Source organism: Falco cherrug, chromosome 2 (assembly GCF_023634085.1).
Source record: "Falco cherrug isolate bFalChe1 chromosome 2, bFalChe1.pri, whole genome shotgun sequence".
NCBI lineage: Eukaryota > Metazoa > Chordata > Aves > Falconiformes > Falconidae > Falco > Falco cherrug.
The window spans coordinates 90,518,504-90,531,558 of NC_073698.1; the positions used below are offsets into that span (position 1 = coordinate 90,518,504).

The following is a 13,055-nucleotide window of genomic DNA, read 5'->3' on the forward strand; positions in this document are numbered from 1 at the left end:
AAAGCCGGTGAGATTTAAAGCACACAGTTAAGTAATTTCTTGTGAGGATGTATTCAACTCATGTTTACTTGATCAGAAGGAACTTTCAAAGGTTACTTTTTCTAGAAACACAACTTTGTGAGGCTGAACGCATGATATCTTATTAAAAGGACCTGAACACCTAAGAAGAAACAAAAGCTACAAAATCTTGTGAAGTCTGATTGTTATCAAAAAACTTTAGCCATAACAAATTTTCTACAAAATCTCTAGCTGTTCAAAGTGTATGTTTTTTTGTATCTGGCAGTAAAATGGCAATGACCAAATCTGTTCCTTTCCTTAAAGTCAAGTCTCATTTGCCTGCTACCTCTGCTAATCTCCTTCTTGTTAACCCCCCTGGATTCCCTAAATCTGTTTTCCCTGGTGACTACACTCAGGAAAATTTCTGCCTTGGGATGTGAACAGAAGTTTTCCGAGGCCAATTAGCAACAATTATACAACAGCTGGAAGCCAGTAAGAGCATGAAAGAGAAATCTCTTTGTTAATATTATCAAAAAATACCCAAAGATTCCAATAAAGAAATTATGGAAGGTCCTATTAACCTCTCACGAAGGAGGACTGAGAAATATTTCTTAAAAAAACTAACACCACCACATAATAAATGATGAGCACATGTTGAAAACAATTATTTCTCTAGGCCTTGGAACTCTGTTTGACCTTTTATTATGGGTCACCATAAGCCAGAAGAGTGTTATTGTCATTTTCCAGATTTCTGTGAAATCCTAAGGTTGTGCCTAGCCACAAATCTTATGCTAACAAATGCCATGTGGGAAACTGTATAATTGAATGCTGAAGTGGTAATATTTTTAGAAAATAAACTTAAATGAAAATGGACTTGATGGTGTGAATTAATTAAAAAAGAATTGAGATCAAAAGTGAAAGGCTGTGTAACAAATATGTTAAATAATGACTGATTTTCAGTGCAGTCTTTGATCCATGTATTTGTAACCTTTTCTGCTAACAGAAAAAAGGCTAAAAAAGCTATCCTGTAACAAAATAATGGACTCAGCAGCCCTTGAAGAAGAAATGTGTTGTTCTTCACTCTAGACCACCAGTATTAAAGTTTAACATCCAGAACAGAGAGTACATCTCTGTTTATGGAACTGACTGCATCATGGAAATACTGGAGTAATAAAACTGATATATCACTCTGAAAACTTAGCAGTTACGTTATACGTTATGAACATGGTTAGAAACCACCCAAAACTACCTGAAATCAAAAGGATTCTGAGGATTTTGCAACAGGATTGTATAGTTCTGTAGAAAGGGTGCATTTTACAAAAATGCATCCTCTAATGTTGTGCAAGCACATTGCTCCAGGTCTTGAGGATACCTTACATGGCTCAAGCTCAATTTATATCAAGGTTCCCAGGTGATTTTGGAGCTTGGCCACAGGATATACTAAACCTACATTTCTGCATAAATTAAGTCTATTTTCTTCTTAAAGGGATATGATGTCAGGATTATTATAACTCCAGCATACAGCTTGCGCCCAGTTTTAAAATTGAAATAAAATAGCTACTAGGGTGAAAAAATATTCAAGTGTGTGTTCAGCTAATATCATAGCAGTCAAAATATCATTTTTAAGCATGAGATTTCCTCTTCATTTTCTTCTATATCCTAACAACTTTATGACTGCACGATTTTATACTTGGCGGTAGAAAAACAGTTCTCCCAATCCAAAGCTGAAACAAGTTACAATACTAGCTAAAGGAAGAGTTCTGACAGATTCAAAGGGATAATAACCAGGAGCAGAAAGGTCTGAGGAGCAAAACTCTCACCAGAAATTGTTCCTGAGTTCTCACCCTAAATAAGGCAAAATCCAAGATGTGGAAGTAGCATGACTACATGTGTGCATTTACATGCAAAATTCTTTCTTAGACAACTCATAATCTCAAATAAAGAGGAACTGCTATATACAGGAAGTCATCAGTTCCCATATAGGAAGTTACAGGAGGTTAATACAGTATTGCAAAAAAAGCATACTATCATCAGTCATATTTCAATCCTGGGACTAAAGAAAATTAAAGGTTTAGAGAGTAGTGCAGCACAAAAGCAGCATGTCATCTCTTGGTAAATCTGAAGTGATTTTGATCTTTAAAACTACTATACCTGGGTAAATTTTTGTAATGCTGAATTCCTTAACTTATGCAAGTCTTGCCCTTATACTGGGAGAACAATTCCATCCTGTATTTTTAGTAAAAAAATGCGGGCTTCAGCCAGTTGTTTGGTTTTGGGTTTTTTTGGGTTTTTTTTTTATAAAACGATACTGAAGCATAATCTGGAAAATTAAGCTAATAACAAAATGATAGAATTTATATTCACAAAGATCTTCAATATAAAACTGGACTTGCCCTCCCTATCATAGTATATAAGTACTACTTTCTTGCTCAGAAGCTCTTAGGTTGAAATTGGACTAAAGTAGTACAGAATTCTTAGCAAAACCAATGGCCGCCAAAATATTTTCACGCTTAAAAACAACAGCAGATGCACAAAAATCCTAAAATCAACAAATGGTGATTATCCTTATTAGATCAATGCCATACCATATGTTGGTGTGCTCTCTCTCCTTCCAGGACCACTTGTTCTTCCTTTCTCGTATTCATAGCAGTATAAAACTGCGTCTTCTTCAACCACATTAAAGCGTTTCCGATATTCCTGGTCAAGAAATGAGTTTGGAGATTCGGATCCTGTATGAACCGGCTTGCCCACTATATGTCTGCCAACATCATCACATGGGAGATTTCCCTTTTCATCCCTTTAGTAAACAGGAAAGGTTTTTAATACACTGGGATAAGACATCGATTTTTTGTTTACTGTGAATATTTCAATAAACATGGGAATACGTCAATATTTCATACAAGCAGGAAACGGATGCCGTCGCCCAACATCAAGATAACACATCATATCTACATATGTATGCATGTATGTGCCAGTTATCTAACACATCTCTGTTTATTCAATTATTTTACAGACTGTATCCATCTTACTAGTTTCTCTTGAAAAGAATGACAGAAATAAAGCTAATGTGCAGTTACTCTTCTTTTCTTTTTTTTTGGAGTCTACCTAGAATTTTGTGATTTAGGGCACAGTACTAATAATATTGACCTTACTTTTTTTCTATTTGCATTTTTAAATACATCAGGCAGTTTTAAGACACAGCTATATGGCAAACGTGCACAAATTCAATCTAGTTCTTCACAAGCTAACCGCAAAGCAAGAACCAGAGATTGATGATGTACTGACATTTGACCTAGTCTTGCACAATCAATTGAGGCCTAGAAGTTCTATAGGTACATCCATGCAGTACCAAATAAGGTGTGTAGCACCTGATCACGAGCTGCTAACCCAGGACAGCAAAGCATTACGAGGCACGCACTTTGCAGTTTGTATACAGATCACCAAGATGATTGGTTTTTCCTTCCCCACACCTCCACCTCACTCTCTGAAAATGCAAGCTACTTAAAGGCATCAAACAAGAAAGCAAGTGGTACCTGGGGTAAGAACCTTCTCCTTGCACAGTAAACCTCCTGGTTGGACTGTGACTACAGATGGCTGCAAAAGACCTCATCATACAGTAATTTCTGGGCAGCAAAATGCATGGGAGGCAGCCAAGAGAGAAGCTGGGCCCTCCCACCATTGTCGGAGTACTTCCACCCCTCTGGACTGCCATGCGAGTTCCAAGCTGGCCAACGTGCTGACCCATACTTGCCTTGGCACCCTCAGACTCCATCTGAGGATGAAGCAAAGCCTCCTCATGGGATCCAGGCAGCCATGGAGGATGAGAAAGGGCCATCCTGCTTTGGCTGCGACAGCACCACACCACAAACCCTCACTGACCACTATGCTCCCTTTGCCAGGCTGCCTTCCCAGTGCAAGAACGGTGTTGGGTTAGTGAGGGGGGCTGGTGCAGTCCCACCATGGCTGTGAGTTCATCTCCAGTCATGGAATGACTTTCTGTGGTGACAGTGCTGGGGGACCTTGGCGGGTAACATGATGGAGACTGACATAAAACAGCCAGATAATAATTAGTGCTGCAGCTATCATCAGGGGCTGGCACAAGGAAGCCTCTTGCCATAAGGAGGACAACCTGATTTGGAGGGATCTTTACTGTGAGCACAAAGAGAAGTGCAGAGCCACCACATCCTTTGCCACAGCCCTCTAGAGATGAGGGCTTCAGTTCTCACCCCCAAAGGTATTCAACCAATTTGAGCAGGCACTAACTTACGACCAGCACTTGTAAGTAACGAGCACACAGCACGTGTTGGTCCCTCCTTCTCATGCCATTCATATGCAGTTATGTTGGCAGCTGTACTATCTGTGGGTATTGTCACCAAGGCAGGATGAATTCAGGGTTTTACAATTTACATCCTTTTACTCTATTCCAGCAACAAAAGGAGGGTTAGTTTGTTTGGGGTTTTTTCCTTGGAATGGCAACAACAAACTGAAAAACAGATGCTGAACAGTCTGATAATACTTGAAATAAAGACATGCTTAAATATAGTTAATCATGGACAAAAAAAACCCTGATGAAATGCCAAAACAGATTATTCAGAAACACTGTACGCTATGTGATGGGTTTGAAAAATGAAATATACTCCACTAGGATTAAGCTGATGAAAAAATTCGAATGTACAAAGCTTAATCTCTCTCTAAGATTACCGCTTGTACTAATAGGTATTATAAGATTTAATCAGAATTGTCCAAACTACTGCATTATCATAATGATTTAAGAAATAATATTAATAAATAATCAAAATGCATTTTGAAGATCTCAATTTCTACAGCAGAACTCAAACTGCTGAGCAGTGAATATTCACTAAAAATACTTCAAAAGAAAGGATGCATTGCCTATCAAATAAAAGTATTTTTGTGGTGGTAAACATAATCAGTAACAGTATAAAGGCATTACCTCTTTAAGATAGTAAAATTATAGTTTCAGGAGCAACAGGTCTTTACCATATAACTATGGCATTCAAAGAGAAACTAAGACTATTTTGGTTGGGGTTTCTTTTTGAAGCTTTTTAATGTTAATCAGAATTAAATACTTTATTTTTTCTGTGGATTTTCTGAAAACCACATCCTCAAAATATTTTCACAGACATATTCAATCCCTACTGACAATGTTTTTGTTTAATTAGAAGGAAAATAAATTAGTGTACTAGACTGTATTCTGTTTGTCTCTTTGTCATTTTAAGACAGATGCTAGAGAAATTGTGCTAGCAAGTTCAACTGTGTTGTATGTGTCACATTTGAAACAGAATTGCAATTTTTTTCCCAAGAAATAAAATTCAACAGACGAGGAAGGGATGAAGAAGGAAGATGGGACTCAGCTTATGGCTTCACAAAAGGCTTGTGACATCACCTAAATCATGAAGTGGAAAGTCACTCTTTTGCCCTGGGAGGTTTTTCATATCTCTGAAGAGTAAGACTTTATCATAGAATCACAACTTCTCCTCCCCCCTAGGCAATTTAATTTGCCATATATCTCACTCTTGAATAACCCCCAGGAAAGCCTTGTCATTATCAGGTCATACATCTTATTAATTGGGTAGAAGAGTTACTGATAATAAAGTCTAAGAAAAACTCAGCTACCAGAAACTCAGGTATAAGAAAGGACATGCTGCCCTTATGACCTTTCCAAGAAAGTTAACTAAAAGCAAGAAGTAATTTAAAAATACATTGCTTGGACATATGATAGCCTGTGTCTAAGAATATGGAAGCTTTAAAAATACTGATTTCCCTTAAATACATTTCTAGACCTCTAGGTAGCTACTTCAATATATTTATAGGCTATAATTCTCGCAGAATTTTAGGAAAGCAACATCTGTGTACATCATGGAATTAGACTGAAACACTTGAGGTCGTGTGACAACAGGGTAATGAATCTGCACGGAGGAGCTGCTGCTTTTCTGGCTCAACAAGCCCGAAGACCTGGGAGAGATGAAAATGCCTGTTCCAGGTGGCAGGTCAGAGTAGCAGAAACATTTACAGGGAACTATAATATTCACTGCAGAACTAACACACAATCCTAAAATTTGCTCTAACATCATCAAATCAAATGTATCTAAAAAAGAAAACACCATGTCAGAACAAAACTGCTCTTGCTGAAGTTGAAAGTTTCTTATTTTTATCTCAGCCTCCCTTGTTGCATCATGGCTATTAGGCAAGGGGACAGATATGAACTCTTTTCCTAGTTATACATTCAGGGGTTCAGATAATTTTTCCTCTTCTGAAATAGGATGAGACCGTTACGGACAACAGATTATCCCATATTTGACAAAATAGGGTACTGAACCTTCTTTTCTAAAGGCTACTGTCTATTTTGCAGACAAGACACTGATTCAGATCATTGTGGGTCTGATTCAGCATATCTACCCTTAATAATCAGTTCAGCTGCAAAATGAAGTATTATCAGCCTGATCCTGCAGGGCAGGCTGATAAATGGGTAGGAACAGAATAGTCAGTTACTTTACAAATATTTTTAACATTGAATTGTACCAGAAATGGTCTTTTTTACCTTGGAACATAAGGTTCTGTTGGAGGAGGGGGTATGTAGAGATCCTGAAGGGCAGAGCTGTCTCTTTTTGTAGGTGTGCTGATCGTGCTGGATGGCGTAGCAACACTGCTTGTAGGACTTCTAGGAATAAGAGGCTGGTTCAAAAGAGAGAGAGAAATAATCACTATTATCCTTATATATTATACAGTTTTAACTGAAAAAGCTATAAACATTCTATAGTTCAGAAAGCTAAAGAAATAGTTAACAGTTCTAATGTTTTGTGTGGTTTTAAACTGACTGAAAAAACACTCATGCTAAGGAGACAGATCTACAAATGGATATGTACTGTGCTTTTAAAATTGACTCCTCTGATTACATCTTTTTCCCTTTTGCACAGCAAGATTATTGCCAATTCCCATAAAAACAGCAATCAGTAGAACCACTGGTGAAATCTTAATGAGTAAATAACATACAGAATCCAGTGAATTCCTTAATTAAACTAACATTAGTCAAGAAAAATTCTAGTGTTTACAGTGAAAGGTGCATAAGTAATCATTAAACTGAATGTCATCTTCCCCCATCTGCTCTACAGCTTAAGAATGAACTGTAAAACCTTCTGCTTATGTCTGCAGATGCTGTATAATCAGGTACTGTGTCCTCAGAGCACACGTGCTATGAGATAGAATAAAATGGAGATTACTATTACTCTTCACTCCCCTGGGCACACTCCTCACAAAGTAATGTTTACTCAGAGGGAAGGAAATTGTACACTCCTTGCAGAATAATGATGCATTCTAGTTGTCATTTCAGTCCAAATGGGATCCCTCCTCTTAATTACGTCTTCCCCCACGCCCTGCCCCAAATTAGACACCCCTTTTTCTTCCTCAACTTAATTATCTTGGCTAGCAAAACAATGACTAACCATTTGAAGACTTTATTGTATCACTGTAAGGCTGGAAATTATACTAAGATTTTCTAATAGTCTCTATACAGGTACAGAAAATTGAAATGAGAAGAAAACTTTGACTGCTTTAGTCTACTCAATAACGTCTGCCTAATAACAAAAGCCTTATGTTGCTCAGCTTGTGTGACAGCTGAACTCAAGCAGAATAAAAAGCAAAAAAAGCAAATCAGCAAGTACAACAGTATATTCGTATACCCTAACATTAATCTGATATTAAAAACTGAGTTTTGCTTTGAAAGAGTTCTTTCCCCTCCATCTTTTTGGAAGTGAACTTGAAGAAAGAAATATTGGGATTAAAGAGAGCTCATCATACCTATAACTTCTGACTTAAACAACTACTGGAGGACACAAACGTTTCACATTGTATTAACAGTTGAGAAGCTCTAAATACTGACTGAACGGGTGCGTAGAAAGATCCTTCTGCCAGCATTACTAAGAATACTTCATGACAGACCAACAGGGCATTCCTGTTCAGAATAATAAGTCCTTATTTTTTAGCTATTAATCTTGACACTGTATTATTATGCCTATACTGCAGAAAACCCCAAGAGTTCAACAGCAGGAACTTTTTCAAAATGTTGGCCTTTCAAAAGCTAGCAATAAGCCTTTCCAATTTATGCTTACCAAGCAAAGCCCCCACCACTGTGTACTTTTTTTCAATCTGTATGTAAGAATAATGCCTGCCACTTAGGAAACCTTATCCTTTAACCAGTTACTGCCTTGTTTTACAAACACAGCTGTTTCAGAATTTATCTCAAACATGACAAAATGTATGCTTAAAATTTTCTTGTTAAAATTTTGTAAGTCCACCTTTAGAGCCACAGCTATAAACTAAAACAAGTTTTCTCTTTTTGAATGTTAGAAAACCATCTCCTGTAAACAGTGATACTGCTAAATTCTTTCCTAACTCATTAGAGTTAACATGAGTATTCTGTAGCAAGGCCAATGAAAGTCTGCCAGTATTTACAGGAAGAGAGGGAGAAAGACACACACACACAAAACCAGACAGGTAAAAGACTTTACAACCACTAAAAACAAGAAGACAGAGTCTGCATAAGTAACAATAAAGTTGGTAACAAAGCTGGGTAAAAAAACCCAACTACCTAACGCCCCTCCCTTTCAGAGAAACAAAAATCTTATCCTTTAAATTTCTATCTGTAACACTGTAGCCATAGACTTTCTTGAACTGCTCACTAATATGACATTTGTTATTTCATTTCTGATACTTGCACTGCTATGACAGGTACCCTTTGTGGCTTGCTGAGTAGTTTGTAGAATTAATTTTCATCATAAGACAAAAGCATTTTGTAATCTAGACCACGTTTACACTTGTTAGGCCTAGGCTGTTGTTGGCTCATACTGGCAGGAACACTGAGAAAAGCTGGGAAGATGGATTTGCTCTTCACTTTGAGGAAGAAGACAGCCCTTTACCTTACTTGCATGAATAGGTAGAGAAGAGGAAAGGGGGCCCTTGAGACTGGACCAGTGGCAATCAACAGGAGTGTATGGTTTCTGTCATGTAAGAAAAATCATGCTCAAGCATAATAGTGATCTGGACTTACAATGGGTTGATGAGCCTCTGGTGGTTCTGACCAGCTGCTGGAGGGCTAGACAACACAGGTAAAGAATTTCCCTTGTGTTACAGCCTGGAATACCTGGGATTAATTATTTAAATACTGATGACATGGGCTTAATTTCTTAAAAAATGTTTTTGCTGAAGCCTGAGTATTCTATTGGGTAACTTCACGCTTCACTAGCCGCTGCTAATACACAGCCCAGACATACAGATCATTTTGTCCTCCAGAACAGTTTGCTGGAAGATGCTGGAAATCAGGTGGGGTTTGTACGTTTTTGACAAATGCCTGTTTTGGTCCATCTTTTGGCTCGGCAAAGTGGTTAAAACAGTGAATACAGTAGAAAGAAATGGTATTCAGTCTACCACAGAAAAAACACAAGCTATCCAGCTACCTGAAGGTAAACGGTTTCCCTCAAACTGTCCCCATGTCAGACACTTTCAGAGGTGAAACTACAGTGTAATTGGTGAGTCTGAATGACTGTGGTATCTCACGGGATGGCAATGTGGGTACACCTTCCCAGGGCACCTGAAGCTTCCAAGGGGATAGAAATTGGAATAAAATCTAATACAAGTGGAAGCACAATCCTGTAGGTTGTCTCGAAACATACTAGGATGTCTCATATGTCTCATATCTTTTCCATATTTGGGTCACATTGCCAAAGTCAAGTCTCCAGCTTATTTTCACAAAAACAGAAAAGCTGTGTAACTAGAAAAAAAAAAAAAAAAAAAAAGACACCCACCCCCCCCAATTTAAAAATAGGCCACCACCTTTTTTTCTTTTTTTTTCTTTTTTTTTTTTTTTTTTTAAATATATTTATCACCACTTCACCAGTAAATCAATAGCTCAGTAAGACTGGTATATGGTAAAAGCATTCAAATGTTCTCTCCTGGTAGTAGCTTAACACACTGAGAGCACTGCTGTAACTACCACCTTGTGCTGCAGGAGTTCAGCTTTCATTTTATAAAGAATTACAATTCTTCAGGCCCTCCTTGTTAAAAAAGAGCCTTCAGAACATGATCTGCAGGTATGCTGCATCTACATGGCATTTTGCATTGCAATTTAAAGACCTCAACTGTTCAGTTCGAGTTAATTTGTGCACCTGCAAGTAAATTGGCTCATGCAGCTTTCCAGTTCAATGGCAGCCATTCAGTGGACCATATGGAGGCACACTGAACAGAAGAACACATGCAATTCCATTCAAATATTTCTGAATTAGATCAGTCTTCGAGTCTCTCAGTCTTGGAGATCAGTGTTATCATTGAGTTAATTCTCTTCCAAGGACTAGAACTTTTTCCTCCTGCAGTCCCTTTTGGTAGGCTGGCCAGGGCATGTGGGATTGCTGAAACAGCAATAAAACTAACGAGTTTTCAGGTCCAAAATCTTAAATACTTGACCCACAGGAATAGCCTGACAAAGAAAGTTTAGAAGTTACATATTAAAACTGGAATAGCCTCGAGAAGGTCCCACAAAAGACCCTGCATCAATCTCAGCCCACAATGACAAACACAACATCTGTTATTTCAATACATTCTGGAGTATTATTTCTCAAACATTTTGGATGCACCATCCTCCTTCAGGATCATCAGTCTTTATGGACCCTTTCCCAAATTGTCAGTTGGCCAGGGAACAGATAACCAATGGTCTTTACTTACAGCAGCTCAGTTTCTCTAACGCAGGGAAATAAGAAGTCCCTGTAAGTACTGACTCACAGCACACAGACACTTAACTCGCCTCTCCTCCAGAAGCTGCTCTGTCCCTGGTTAGCTCTTCTCCTGTGGTCCCTGCCTCCTTCTCACTACCAGGGCCTATTGCTGCTTTTGCCATCCCCAATCCTGAAGGAAGTGAGAGGGTGCCCCCAGTAAGTCAGCATATTATTGTTGCTTTTTCTCTCTAAACAATGAATATAACTAATATTTAATATATACTATGTAAAATTCTTTTAAATGTTTTTTAAAACTCTGACTCTTTTGTTAACTCTCTTGGAAGCTGCAATATACAGTTTGAGAAAGATTGCTCCAGAAAAAGACATACAATTTTTGAAAATATAAGCAAAACCAATAGAAAATTTAAAGTAGTAATATCTTTACACAGTATTTGCATCAGTAAACAGATTTTACTGCTAAATATATATTTAATATTGGATCAAAGTTAGGACAATTTATTGAACAGAAAGTTTCTAATAAAATAAACTTTTTATAAGACCAACCATGACATGAAGTAATGACATACTGTAACTAATTCATACTCTGTAGGAAAACCCAGCCAGAATCCATTTTAATAGTGCTGCAAAGAAAGCCCAGTCCCCACGTAGTTAAAAGACAACTAGGCAACTGAAGAGCAAACAAGTTAGTACTTTATTCAAATTTAATGATTAAAAAGTGTAAGGTCATTAATTCTTATCATAAGTGATGAAAACAGAATATAACATTGTCTCTAGATGAATGAAGGAGGCAATATAATCAAAAAACACTAAATAAAAAGAATAAAAGTAGCATTTTGTCTCAAACCAAGGACTTGTTATTGTTGCTGTTGCTTGTTAGGAGTCTGAAAAGCTGAATATATCATAGTGGAGATATGATGCATATGTAATCCAAAATAAAGTCTGTTTAAAAAACTACAGATACTGAGCTATTGGTGATTTTATAATGGTACAATTTAATCACATACAAAACAGTACAGTGAACTATTTTAAATACACAAAAGCTGACATTTAAACAAGCTTGATGATGAGTGTGACAGAGTGTTTAAGAGGGGTCAGAAAGTTTGTTTCCAAGTCAACACACAAAATGTGGCTGGCAGCTGGACCTGCCCCCAACCTCACTGATACCAGTAAGAGCCTTTTCACTGGTATTGGCAGGTGTAGTCCAGATTAGACAAAGCATGGCAACATGTTGCTCTATCACTCCTTTTCTGTATTATAAAGGAACTGCATAAAGAGTCTTCCGCACTGTAGTCAAAGTTCAGTTTCTTTTGACTAATTAACAAACCATCTTCCAGAACGCAAAGGACTTTGTAGCTAGCTTCTTGCTAGCATGATGATAGCGACTTATGTAAGATTTCATATGCTCTGAGAATCTTCTCTGTTGAAGCTTCCCCCCTTATTCAATCAGCACTTTGGGGAGCCTCCCTTTGAAACCTCCCCAAAATAACACAAAGCAGAAAGGAGAAATAAAACAGACAATCTAGAGTAGAGGACATTTATTTGAACCAGACAAAAATTTGGAGAGTTCAAAGATAATTAAACCACCTCTATGTCAAGTAAGGGGAAAAAAAAAAGTTTAAACTTAATTGGTTTGTCCAACACATTCAGTAGCAGTCAGAAATACAAACATTACAATCTGAAATATTATTCTAGGCTTTTACACAACAGATCAGAGTATCAGAAAAGTAACTGAAAGGCAAATTCAGCAAGACTTGTCTTGCAGGCACAGCATCTTAGTATTTATAGTACAATTCCATGTTAATGAACACCTTAAATTGCAAAGGCAACCACAAAATTCCCCAAAGTCACAGCTGCCTAATTCAAATGTTATAAAAGCAAAAACACAGCCTGAAAAATCCCTTGACTTCATAACTTTGGACATGATTTCGGAATGCGTCAAGGGAGAACTTTGATTATCTGCAAGAACTTGGATACTGATGGATATTAAAACAGACAATCATCAAATGACTGAAAACAAAAAAAAACCCCACCAACCCAGCACTTCCTTTAATCAGGACACAAGGGAAAAAAAAAAAAAAAAAAGGATGTTTTTCTTTCTGTACTGATTGACCTTAGAGCTGGAATTAATTCACTTGTAAATACAAACTCATCAGGTAACGGTGCATAGTAAAGCCATAGGCTAACTGTGTTATTTTACTGTACATCAAGCCACTCAGTATCAGTTTCAGGACTGCTACACAGGGTGCATAGTTCTTTTTCTTCTTGTTTTCCCTTGACCTTTCATGTTTATTCTAAGGATAAGAATATTTATGAAAA

General features: G+C 37.5%; 1 protein-coding gene across 5 annotated transcripts in view; it reads right to left on the reverse strand.

Moving 5' to 3' along the window:
* The window catches only part of CNKSR2 (connector enhancer of kinase suppressor of Ras 2), a 220,769-nt gene that overhangs the window by 85,636 nt on the left and 122,078 nt on the right, over positions 1–13,055 (reverse strand). For all 5 annotated transcript variants that reach the window (XM_055703082.1, XM_055703081.1, XM_055703079.1 and 2 more), the window contains 2 exons: positions 6,557–6,690; positions 2,583–2,794 (listed from right to left, as the gene is read on the reverse strand). In XM_055703082.1, the coding sequence (XP_055559057.1) occupies positions 2,583–2,794; positions 6,557–6,690 (346 nt within the window). The remainder of the gene's footprint in view (positions 1–2,582; positions 2,795–6,556; positions 6,691–13,055) is intronic.